The sequence below is a fragment of the Eptatretus burgeri genome, chromosome 12 (genome assembly GCF_056783735.1).
Source record: "Eptatretus burgeri isolate ZD-2024b chromosome 12, Ebu_testis_v1, whole genome shotgun sequence".
Taxonomy (NCBI): Eukaryota; Metazoa; Chordata; class Myxini; order Myxiniformes; family Myxinidae; genus Eptatretus; species Eptatretus burgeri.
Window position 1 is genome coordinate 2,029,401 of NC_140972.1, and position 12,427 is coordinate 2,041,827.

The window sequence follows — 12,427 nt, forward strand, 5'->3', positions numbered from 1 at the left end:
CGTTGTGGCACTGTACAGGTGAAAATTGTAAGTCCCACCCCTCACAGGTGATGGGGGTTCTTTTGTGCCCATGACCTGACCACAAACACTTATGCCAAATTTGGTGAACATTGGCCTCGCCCTGTTTTTTCTGTAATACTCTGTACGTAAGACTGACACACACACACACACACACACACACACACACACACACACACACACACACACACACACACACACACACACACACACACGCGCGCGCCTTATTTAATATAGTCTGATTAGGCTTTGCAGTCTTTCTAAAGGTGGCTTTTCCAACGCTCTTCACTGATTGGTCACAGTTCATCACCTTTTTTTTGTCCTTCATCTTTTTCAACAACATTATAAGTATAACTAAGTGTCTAAAATGTACGATATGAGAGTAAAAGCTGTAGCTTTTGTATTGAATCTCTTTTTGTGTGATTATGGACAGATTGAAGTGTGTACTTTACCATGTACTATTACCTTTGTAACGCATAAATTTAATTGATGAATCTCTTATCTAGTCCTTTTTCATGTGAAGCAAAATCTCATGAAAATCACTTTCTTTGATATCTGAGTTGTCAGCACTGTTTGCAGGGCAGTGTGGTGGGGGTCGGGGGGGTGGAGAGGTACTGTATGTAATGGGCTGAAACCCCCATGTTCCTCCGATAATGCGATCGTTTCGAAGACATACATTATTACATACGATGCACGTGTATCCTTATTATTCCCTCTCTTAGCTCGATAGCGGTTACAAGGCTGGAACCTTCACTGCAGGAGCACATCCGCGAGAACGGCAACGACATCCAAACGGTATACTTCAACAAGGGCCTGTGAAAGAGTGCGTCTTGCTGACTCACCGACGTAGGGCAATCCATAATCTTTCTTGTGCGGGTCTCGTCAGTCATTTTGTGCCCTTTACACGGCCAGATCCTAACGGTTGGTTTAAAGCACTTTGCGTATTTGTATACAAATATTTTGACCTTCGACTCCTCGAGTTTGCAGCTCTTCTGCTTTTAAACATGAAGCGTTACTGTTCGTGTGAAACCCTTCGATGCGTGCACAAATTGGTGAAACATGATGGTGAACAGGTGCTTGTTTTCTTCCTAACAGATATCATGGTAATTTCAGATGAGTTTAAGATTTCCTTGTAAGAGATATTTATCATTTATTTAATTTGGTTTTCATTTTGGTGAATAGATTCAGCCTTCGTGTCGATTTGCCGAAGTAATTGGTGTTGTGACAGTGAAAATGAAAATGTACCGATTTGTGAGCAGCACGTTCAAACTGTGACACTCGGTACTTTTAAACAGCGTACAAGGTTGTCTTTTTGGGGGGAACGGACAATTATGGGGTAACTCTCACTCACTTTATGCTAAGCATTATAAATGCACTTTTTATTCGATTGTAATAAAAGTTCCAACCATGTACGAGATAGATCTGACCTTTTGTTGAGGATAAATGCCCTTTAAAAATTGTGAATGATGATGTCACCTGTGCTCGCAACTTAAAATAAAATTAAACAATTAAGTTGGGGCTGTGTGTGTGTGTTTTGCCTCCTTTCTATACCATGAGATGTTTAATGTGTCGGCATTTTTCTCAGAGATGTCCCAACGGATCCTTGTCAAACTTTCAGAGGTTCATCAGTGAGTGCCCGGGAGTGTTTTAGGCAAAAATAAAAGAAAATTAAATTAAAGTTAGATTTTTTTTAATTGCCCTGTAGTGCCTAAAGCATTGTAGCTATGTGAAAGGTAATATTAAAAAAATGATCCCCAACCCCATTCCTTAGTGGATGCAGGGAAGTGTTTCAGGTCCTCACACAAAAAAAATATTGGATTCTTCATACGACCTTTTATTACCATCTAAACGATAAAGGGCACCATGCTTGCACGTGTGCATCCGTCTGTCCAAGTTCCATCCATTGGTTGGACAGTTCACCTGACTCCACCCACAACCTCAACCTGAAAAATAATGCCATGGATCTGGGGTTTGAGTCTTGCCACGAGGGGAAGTACTTGGGTCCCTCCCGAACACCTGGTCCTGAGGCTGCCGGGCACAGATAACTCCGCGCACGGGCAGGTTGCTAAGCAACCACGAACGCCGATTGGCATGGCCAATCCGGGCAGGGTTACACGACTTTGTGTGATACCTTTACCTGTGGACGGCTGGCTAATTGGGGTCAGTGCCCTCAGCGCACACTCTTATTCCTGCCGAGTGTTATAGTGAGTCTCCACTGGCTGACAAAGCAAACTATTGGGGTAGAACGTCCCATCTAACTTGACTTGTGCACTGCATCGGACCAATAAGGGAAAGACAACCGAGTCAGATTGGAAATAGCAACAAGCAATGATTTATTACAAACACACAAAGTAGCAATCATTTAAAAGCAAATATTAATAAGCAAGAAAGCAAAAAAGGCACATGAGAGCAGATTTAACCAGAACACGTTCTTCTTCAATCTTACTTAAACAAAAGACTTGCCCATCATTCAATCAGGGGCAAAGAATAAAACAAGAAGTACTTGAAAATAAAAGATAGTAATGTATGGAGAAAAGGAAAGCAGTCTTTCCTTCTCTCCCTTACCTCGCACAAACATACAGGAGAATTCGAAAGAAAATGGATGGGGAAGATGGGCAGGGGCGATGGGGACACAGCCGCATCCCTGAGGTGCCCGGACCCAGGAGGTGAGTCCTCTCTGTCGTCCCAGACATGCGAGCTCTATGTGTGACTCGCCCTCCTCTGTCTCAGATCCTTCCTCGTCAGCCCCCCGTCGATAAGGTGCCACCGTTCACCCTCCTCATCCTTCGTGGCTGACAGTATCGAGAGTGCAGGATGACACTCATGGAAGGAGTGTTCTTTTTCCACAGAAGCTCGACACCAACTGCTCGTGAAACATTCCTTTCTTTTCCCTCACGTTTGTGTTCCTTCCCTCACGAGCCTTATCAGTCTCAGTCTTCTGCTCAGCTGAGCTTGTCCCATTCATTTTTCCTTTCTGCTTCCTTCAGCCGTCTGCTCAGGAGTGCTCTTCGTCCCTGTAATGTATGTTTGAAGTGCCTGAAATTCAGAAACGACTTCAGTGTTGTTGGTTATCTCAACGGAACTAGAAAAATAAAGAACGCACTTCCGGTGCGGCCCGGATGGCTTACAAGCTGGAGCCTTGCTTATGTTGCAGTCCTTGCTCATGCAAGTTTGTCACGAGTCCTTGTCTTCACTTTTCTGATTCTTATTTGCAACAGCTTTCTTTCCCTCCTCCCATTGGTCCGCAGCGGATGGGGGTGGGTGCATGATGTCACTCCGGAAATTGCCAAACCATTCGGAGGGAAGTTTCAACCAAGACCCTGTCCCGCCCCTCATGCGCCCAAAACCAAAAGGAGAGCCCCCAGCCCCCTCCTTCACACTGTACCTCGCCCATGAGAAGTGCCATGCCGAGCACCATGAACATGCAAAGGAGGAATGAAAGAGTGAAGGTGAGCAGTGAGTCGTGATTTTGGTAGTTTTACCAGAAGGGGAGCCTGGTGTCGGCTTCGCGGTTAGGGTGGTGGCTTAGCATCCTCAGGTCCTGAGTTTGAGCCCCGTTGGCCACTGGATTAACACCAGGGGGTTGACTCAGCCTGTCATCCTTCCAAGGTCGGCAAAATGAGCACCAGTATACTGGTAATAGGGGCACTGCATCAGCGGCATAGCTACGCCTGTGACCAATGACGCAACCAGCAGCCAAAAAGGCAGCACGATGGAAACCAGAAGGGGGTTGTTGGCGGACCTTGAGCTCCCTGCGGAAATATGGTGGGAACATTTCGCAGAGATCAGGGGGAGGGGGCGAGACCGGAGAGGAGACAGTGGAAGACAGAAAGAACACCGACCTGCCTGCGGTGAGAGAGTGAGAGGCCCAAAGACTCAGCCTCATCGTGGGAGATACCAATGATCCGAAATGCCTTGGTTTCCATAGCGTGAAGCCGAGAAAGGTGAGGGGCAGGAGCACCAGCCCAGAGGGGAGAGCAGTACTCCATCAGGCTGTGGATGAAAGCTTTGTATGTGGTCAGGATCTCAGGTGGGCCGAGGAAGGACTTTGCACGACGGAGGATTCCCAGTCGGCGACTGGCTTTTGAGGCCAGGTTGGAAATGTGGCTTTCCCAGGAAAGATCATGGCACATAGACCCAGAAGCTTGAATGAAAGGACTTCTTCCAGAGGATTGTTGAGAAAGTGGATGGGGGGGGGGGGTTCTAAATGGTCCTTATGGAGAGACAGTGAGAGTGTGAGATTTGTCAGGATTGAAAGACATGTTCCACGTGTTGGACCAGTTTGTGATTTTACCCAGATCTGCAGCGAGCGAAGAAGCTGCTGCTTGCTGGCCTGAGGGATGACATGGTTCGGCAGAGGGTCGAGTCATCAGCAAAGAGATAAAGAGGATTTTTCCAGAGTCGGAGAGATCATTGATGAAAACCAGAAAAAGAACAGGGCCCAGAACGCTGCCTTGAGGAACTCCAGCCTGGACAGGAAGAGGGGACGAAAGAACTCCATTTAGGGCCACACGCCACTCACAGAACCTCGGCAGCTCCCACAATGTGTCGACACAAAAAGCCATGCATTATGTTCATTAAATTTGTGAACTAAATAAGAAATATCTAAAGTTATGTTTCATCACGTGCTAATTAATATACTTAAATCTTCCTGGAACTGATACAACATTTCTCGGTTGTTCCATAATTTTAATGAAAATATAACAAATCAATATCAACTGAAGGCAGATGTTTGTTTCACAGAAAGCAATTGTCACAGAATACATGTTTAATCACATTTACAAGGGAATTCTCTCAAGTGCAGCATTTTAACAATGTTCAAAAAATATTTTATGAGTGAGCAACAATGTCTTGATTCAATTCACACTTTGGGAGAAGAGACAATCTTCGACATTGCTGGGATCTTAGACACCACCTATACAAAAACGAATGAAAGAACTGATCCTCAGGTCACCGACATGTCCATGTATGCTCTCCCCCTTGGGTAAGTTTTCCAAAACCATTACAATAATATGGCTGCCATGTTGGTGCTGATGACAATGCGAAGCCAAGGACATCTTTGGAGCTGTCATATTCACAATCGCCATGTCCTCCCTCTAAGTTTTCCCTTCAGTGTAAACCGACCAAAAACACATTTAAACGATTTTGAGCCGATGGGCATAACAGGTCTTGTGAAGATAGGCCTCAGCGATTGAGGCAGCGGTCTATTGTTTATACACCGCCCAAATTGCTGTGTGCATTCTCTCAAGCAGGGCTTTTGCCACACAGGGCTTATTATTTCCGATTATTTTCTCTAACACGGCTCAACCAAGGCCCATAAAACCCATGTCATTATAAAGGCATTTTGTGACATTGTGAAATAAAACATCCACCATTTTTTTTAGCTTCAACGATGTGTACAATATATATTCATTAGGAAGAAGATAATTGGTTTTGGGTCTCATGGTCACTTGACAGTTGCAATTCTATGGGGTTTCCGCATATCTCGCAGGATTGTGAGTTGGACAGGCGGCTGTGATGGGCCATGACGTGTTGGAGTTGTTTCGATGTCGGGTTCTGTGAAGTCTGTGATGGCATGATAGGGGAGGGGAAAGTGTTAACTATTCTACTGTTTTGATGTGGGAATCAAGAAATATGTAATGATCAATGTGGGAATGCCCAATTGCTTTTATGAGTGGAGGGAGGGGAGGACAGACTTGGAGCTGGAGAGGAGAGAACAAATATGGTACAGAGTCAGGACGTTGAAGTTTTGGGGAAGGGGGCTGAAGACCTTATGTGGGGGAGGGGGTTTGAAGGCTTGAGGTGGGCAGGGGATTGAGGCCTAAGAGTTGGAAGGTGAAGGTTGAGGACTTGGGGTTTGGGAGTGAAGGTTGAGGACATGGGGTTTTGGAGTGGAGGTTGAGGACATGGGGTTTGGGAGTGGAGGTTGAGGACATGGGGTTTGGGAGTGGAGGTTGAGGATTTGGGGTTTGGGAGTGGAGGTTGAGGACTTGGGGTTTGGGAGTGGAGGTTGAGGACTTGGGGTTTGGGAGTGGAGGTTGAGGACTTGGGGTTTGGGAGTGGAGGTTGAGGACTTGGGGTTGGGGAGTGGAGGTTGAGGACTTGGGGTTGGGGAGTGGAGGTTGAGGATTTGGGGTTTGGGAGTGGAGGTTGAGGACTTGGGGTTTGGGAGTGAAGGATGAGGACTTGGGGATTGGGAGTGGAGGCTGAGGACTTGGGGTTTGGGAGTGGAGGTTGAGGACTTGGGGTTGGGGAGTGGAGGTTGAGGACTTGGGGTTGGGGAGTGGAGGTTGAGGACTTGGGGTTTGGGAGTGGAGGTTGAGGACTTGGGGTTTGGGAGTGGAGGTTGAAGACTTGGGGTTTGGGAGTAGAGGTTGAGGACTTGGGGTTTGGGAGTGGAGGTTGAGGACTTGGGGTTTGGGAGTGGAGGTTGAGGACTTGGGATTTGGGAGGGGAGGTTGAGGACTTGGGGTTTGGGAGTGGAGGTTGAGGACTTGGGGTTTGGGAGTGGAGGTTGAGGACTTGGGGTTTGGGAGTGGAGGTTGAGGACTTGGGGTTTGGGAGGGGGAGAGAGTTGACTTGAAGTCACATTTTACATTGTGGGAACTGGTCCCTGCCATTCTTCATATTTTTGCAATTCACAGGACTTCATTTTCATGATATTTATTTTCATGTATTTCTCCACTCCTAAACCTGGTAAAAGTTAGTTGACATAAATCTTTGTTCATGTTCTTTTTCACTAGCACAATGCCAGGTACCCCAGCTAGTTTAAATACTAGCGTGCAGAGGAAAAATAAATTACACAGGGACCATCTGTTCAACTTTAACAACAGGCTGTCTATTTATTATGTACAGAGGTAATTTGTAATTTCTTAAGGGTGCTGGCGATAGCTCGCCTACTCTTCACAAAGGACACCGTGGGATGCTTAACGTCCAGTAACTATTGATAGCACATGGGACTCCCAGTTTAGTGTCCATCTGAGGGACGGCACACACATCGATTGATCACCTTGCGTGTGAAACACCAGGATCGCAGTTTAACGCTGGTTCGGGATTCCAACCCAAGCAAGACAGCTCATAGATGAGTGCATGTACCAGCCAACCTGCCAGCCCTTACCACATTTATTACGAACGAAATCTAAATATTTCGTAAGTATATTGATGACTTCCATCCTCTGTTTGTGTGTTTAGATTTCGTAAGTATATTGATGACTTCCATCCTCTGTTTGTGTGTTTAGATTTCGTAAGTATATTGATGACTTCCATCCTCTGTTTGTTTGTTTGTTTGTTTGTTTGTTTGTTTGTTTGTTTGTTTGAAAGCACAATAATTCGAGAACAGAAGAAGCTATCAATGTCAAATTACACCACATGATTCAGGAGGGTGATGGCGAGCACTGATTAGATTTTGGTCAAAATCGGTCAAAGGTCAAGGTCACAGTGAGGTCAAAAATTCAATTTTTGATGGTTTGGTACAGAATCATCGTAGAAACTTCTGGTTTGCGTTGCTACCTTCTCCAGAGACAGCTTTTATGAGACAAGGTCAGAGGTCAAGTTGACGATTTCGTAAGTACCAGTCTATGACTGCTTCTTTGTGTGTTTGTGTGTTTGTTTGTGTGTGTGTTTGTGTGTAGGCACGATAACTCGAGAACGGAAGAAGCTACCAATGTCAAATTACACCACGTGATTCAGGAGGGTGATGGCTAGCGCTGATTAGATTTTGGTCAAAATCGGTCAAAGGTCAAGGTCACAGTGAGGTCAAATATAATTCCGTAAATTCATGTGGAGAAATGGAGTATTTTTGCTTCGCTCGACGTTACGAGTTCGTTTTCACTTCGATTTTTTTCAATTGCTTAGGACGCTTAAAACTCGGTTGTCGAAATTCTGGTAAAAATCGGATGTTTTGGAGACGTTTTAAGATTGTGTAAAAAATATTTCACTCGCCGCGTCACGGGTCGTCACGTGGTGCAGCGCGCTCGAGCAGAGGCATCGTTGATCACGTAAAGGTTTTCCGTGTGCGCGCTGAGGGTGTTTTCGATAAAGATAGTGTTTAAAAGTCATTTTTTATCCCAATAAAGGTTATTGTCGCATGCCTGACTCGCTAAGCCGTCGGATTATGTAAAGATTGTTGGTGGATAGCCGAATACTACGGTTTTGTGACTTTTATAAAATAATATTAAATAATTCCGTCGAGAAATGGAGATTTTTGCTTCGGTCGACATTACGATTTTTGATGGTTTGGTACAGAATCATCGTAAAAACTTCTGGTTTGCGTCGCTACCTTCTCGAGAGACAGCTTTTATTCGACAAGGTGAGAGGTCAAGTTGACGATTTCATAAGTACCAGTCTATGACTGTTTGTGTGTTTGTTTGTTTGTTTGTTTGTAGGCACGATAACTCGAGAATGGAAGAAACTACCAATGTCAAATTACACCACGTGATTCAGGAGGGTGATGGCTAGCGCTGATTAGATTTTGGTCAAAATCGGTCAAAGGTCAAGGTCACAGTGAGGTCAAACATAATTCCGTAAATCCATGTGGAGAAAGGGAGTATTTTTGCTTCGGTCAACGTTACGATTTCGTTTTAACTTCGATTTTAATTTTGTCTTCGGTTTTTGCGATCGCTTAGGACGCTTAACACTCGGTTGTCGAAATTCTGGTAAAAAAAACGGATGTTTTGGAGACGTTTTAAGATTGTATAAAAAATATTTCACTTGCTGCGGCACGGCTCGTCGCGTGGTGCAGCGCGCTCGAGCAGACGCGTCGTTGAGTCACGTTATGGTTTTGCGTGTGCGCGCTGACGGTGTTTTCGATAATGATGATGTTTAAAAGTCATTTTTTATCCCAATAAAGGTTATCGTCGCATGCCTGACTCGCTAAGCCATCGGATTATGTAAAGATTGTTGGTGGATGGCCGAATATTACGGTTTTGTGACTGATAAAATAATATTAAATAATTGCGTGGAGAAATGGAGATTTTTGCTTCGGTCGACATTACGATTTTTGATGGTTTGGTACAGAATCATCGTAGAAACTTCTGGTTTGCGTCGCTACCTTCTCGCGAGACAGCTTTTATTAGACAAGGTCAGAGGTCAAGTTGACGATTTCGTAAGTACCAGTCTATGACTGCTTGTTTGTTTGTTTGTTTGTTTTTAGGCACGATAACTCGAGAACGGAAGAAGCTACCAATGTCAAATTACACCACGTGATTCAGGAGGGTGATGGCTAGTGCTCATTAGATTTTGGTCAAAATCGGTCAAAGGTCAAGGTCACAGTGAGGTCAAACATAATTCCGTAAATTCACGTGGAGAAATGGAGTATTTTTGCTTCGCTCGACGTTACGAGTTCGTTTTAACTTCGATTTTAATTTTGTCTTCGGTTTTTGTGATCGCTTAGGACGCTTAAAACTCGTTTGTCGAAATTCTGGTAAAAATCGGATGTTTTTGAGACCTTTTAAGATTGTATAAAAAAATTTCACTCGACGCGTCACGGGTCGTCCCATGATGCAGTGCGCTCGAGCAGACGCGTCGTTGAGTTACGTTAAGGTATAATTGCATTGAGAAATGGAGATTTTTGCTTCGGTCGACGTTACGATTTTTGATGGTTTGATACAGAATCATCGTAGAAACTTCTGGTTTGCATCGCTACCTTCTCAAGAGACAGCTTTTATTAGACAAGGTTAGAGGTCAAGTTGATGATTTCGTAAGTACCAGTCTATGACTGCTTGTTTGTGTGTTTGTGTGTTTGTGTGTTTGTTTGTAGGCACGATAACTCGAGAGCGGAAGAAGCTGCCAATGTCAAATTACACCACGTGAATCAGGAGGGTGATGGCCAGCGCTGATTAGATTTTGGTCAAAATCGGTCAAAGGTCAAGGTCACAGTGAGGTCAAACATAATTCCGTAAATTCATGTGAAGAAATGGAGTATTTTTGCTTCGGTCGACGTTACGAGTTCGTTTTAACTTGAATTTTAATTTTGTCTTCGGTTTTTGCGATCGCTTAGGACACTTAACACTTGGTTGTCGAAATTCTGGTAAAAAAAAACGGATGTTTTGGAGACGTTTTAAGATTGTATAAAAAATATTTCACTTGCTGCGTCATGGCTTGTCGCGTGGTGCAGCGCGCTCGAGCAGACGCGTCGTTGAGTCACGTAAAGGTTTTGTGTGTGCGCGCTGACGGTGTTTTCGATAAAGATGGTGTTTAAAAGTCATTTTTTATCCCAATAAAGGTTATCGTCGCATGCCTGACTCGCTAAGCCGTCGGATTATGTAAAGATTGTTGGTGGATGGCCGAATATTATGGTTTTGTGACTGATAAAATAATATTAAGTAATTGCGTCGAGAAATGGAGATTGTTGCTTCGGTCGACGTTACGATTTTTGATGGTTTGCTACAGAATCATCGTAGAAACTTCTGGTTTGCGTCGCTACCTTCTCTCGAGACAGCTTTTATTAGACAAGGTCAGAGGTCAAGTTGACGATTTCGTAAGTACCACTCAATGACTACTTATTTATTTATTGATTTCGAACGCTCCAGTCACAGACATTCGTCCTCATCGAGACCAGCCCTTAAATCTAGAAAATGAAAGGGAGAATGTAAAGTGAGGATTGAAAATGAGTGAGTAAGAAAGGTATATGATGTTTGTTTGTAAGAAAGAGATATTAAAGCTAGCCCGGTAGCTATAGTTTGAGTGAGACAGAAAGTAAGATCAGCAAGCCTGACACGGAGAGTGCAAGATGGTTCCGGGCACCACTTTGACACTCCCAAGTCAGAACGGGAGTACTACCCTGAGCGGTTGCCGTCTCAAACCAACTAACTACCTAAGCGAAATAAAAATGCTACATGATGCGGAAAAAAAAAACGAATAAAAAAACATTTTTATTTCTAAAAATAGATCGTTTTGTTTAAAGAGAGTGGCTCGGGACAAACTGAACTCAGGGTATTGTCAGGTCAGGTCAGATTAGATCAGATCAGATCTGTGACTTGCTGCAGGTACCATGTAAACTTGCACTAACCTGTTCTATGGTCAGGTTGTCGGTGACTAATCCGTCTCCCCCAACAAGTTTCTTGGTGATATGGACACCCAACAGGATGAAGAACAAAACCTGTCAAAGGGCGGAGGGGATCCTTGTGAGCCAATGGCCATCCATAGCTAGTGCTCAACTGTGTCTGCGGACGTCCTGCAGTTGGGCTACTTTTTTTTTTATAACGTTGGATTTACACTCTGGCCACTGCAAAACCCTTCATGCTACAAAATACAAGAAAACTGGAAAGAAAATTGAAAATCCACTCCGTGGGAGTACCTCCTGTGCTGCTGCCCTTCGCAGGGCAGCTCAACGGATGATGGGATTGGGGCAAAGCCTTCGGGACCCCATTCTTTGATGACACAAAAAGCTTGGGGTAACCTTCCTGGGTTGGATTGCGATGGTGTGTCGGGGTGGTGCTGAGGGGTCATACACCAGACGGCGGTCTCCTCGGGTTAACCTGGGGTCCCTTAGGGTGGGTGCCTGGAATGTCCCACCCCGAAGAGAGGATGATCACCTGTCCCTGCTATCATCTGAGCTCCAGCGTTTGGACATCGGAATTGCAGCACTCTCTGAGGTTTACAGCACTCAGTGGTGAGATTATGATGGGTGGTTACACCTACCACTGATCTGGTTGCTCTGATGGTTATCATGCCCAAGGAGTTGCTGTCGCTGTGTCCAATAAGCTGACTCATGATAATTGACCGGTCAACGAGCATATTATGAGACGAAGGATTCGTCACGACTTGGGTGTCATTTCCCTGGTCTCTTTATTTGCTCCGACTGAGGCGGGTGATCTCACCGTGAAGGACACATTCTACGCCACGCTCGAGTCTGTGGTTGATCAGTTCCCCAGACGAGATACTCTTCTACTTTTGGGGGATTTCAATGCATCGACTAGAACTGAGAGGGATGGTTACGAGACATGTGTTGGTCCCCATGGGTCTGGAACTATGAACCAGAAGAGTACCAAGTTCCTTGATTTTGCAAGTTATGGACTTAGGGTGGCTGGTTCATGGCTTCAGCGCCCACAGGCTCATCGCTGGACTTGGTATTCCAACGCTGGTGGTGTGGAAAAGGAGGTTGATGTGTACTTATTGACGGTCGCTGGAGGATGATCCAGAGCTGCAGGGTCTACCGGAGTGCTCAGTTCCTCAATACTGATGAGAAGTTTGTTGTAGCAACTCTGAAGTTACAGCTTAAATCCGGGAGAATCGTACCATCCCAGCCTAGGCTGGATATTGGCAAGCTCAAGGATGAGAGGGTAGCTGAGGAGTTTGTGAACAGGCTGAGTGGGGATTTGGGGGTCTGGGTGTTTTGGGGGAACACTGAAGAGTTGTGGAGTGCCTTCAAGACCACCGTCCTTGATGTTGCTGGTGGATGTTTTGGAAC

At 45.1% G+C, this 12,427-nt stretch overlaps 2 protein-coding genes across 8 annotated transcripts in view; one reads left to right on the plus strand and one right to left on the minus strand.

Moving 5' to 3' along the window:
* The window catches only part of SFXN1 (sideroflexin 1), a 30,098-nt gene extending 28,568 nt beyond the window's left edge, over window positions 1-1,530 (plus strand). Inside the window, exon 11 of the mRNA XM_085849243.1 lies at window positions 741-1,530. Within this exon, the coding sequence (XP_085705369.1) occupies window positions 741-837 (97 nt within the window). The 3' untranslated portion in view covers window positions 838-1,530. The remainder of the gene's footprint in view (window positions 1-740) is intronic.
* The window catches only part of TMEM129 (transmembrane protein 129, E3 ubiquitin ligase), a 62,754-nt gene that overhangs the window by 3,238 nt on the left and 47,089 nt on the right, over window positions 1-12,427 (minus strand). For 4 of the 7 annotated variants that reach the window (XR_015050173.1, XR_015050177.1, XR_015050176.1 and 1 more), the window contains one exon: window positions 4,683-5,583. The exons of 2 other annotated variants lie outside the window; for them this stretch is intronic. The gene's annotated coding sequence lies outside the window, so the exon portion shown is untranslated. Of the gene's footprint in view, window positions 1-1,180; window positions 4,488-4,682; window positions 5,584-12,427 lie in introns of those variants that run through there. One more of the 7 variants, XR_015050172.1, reaches the window with a different exon arrangement.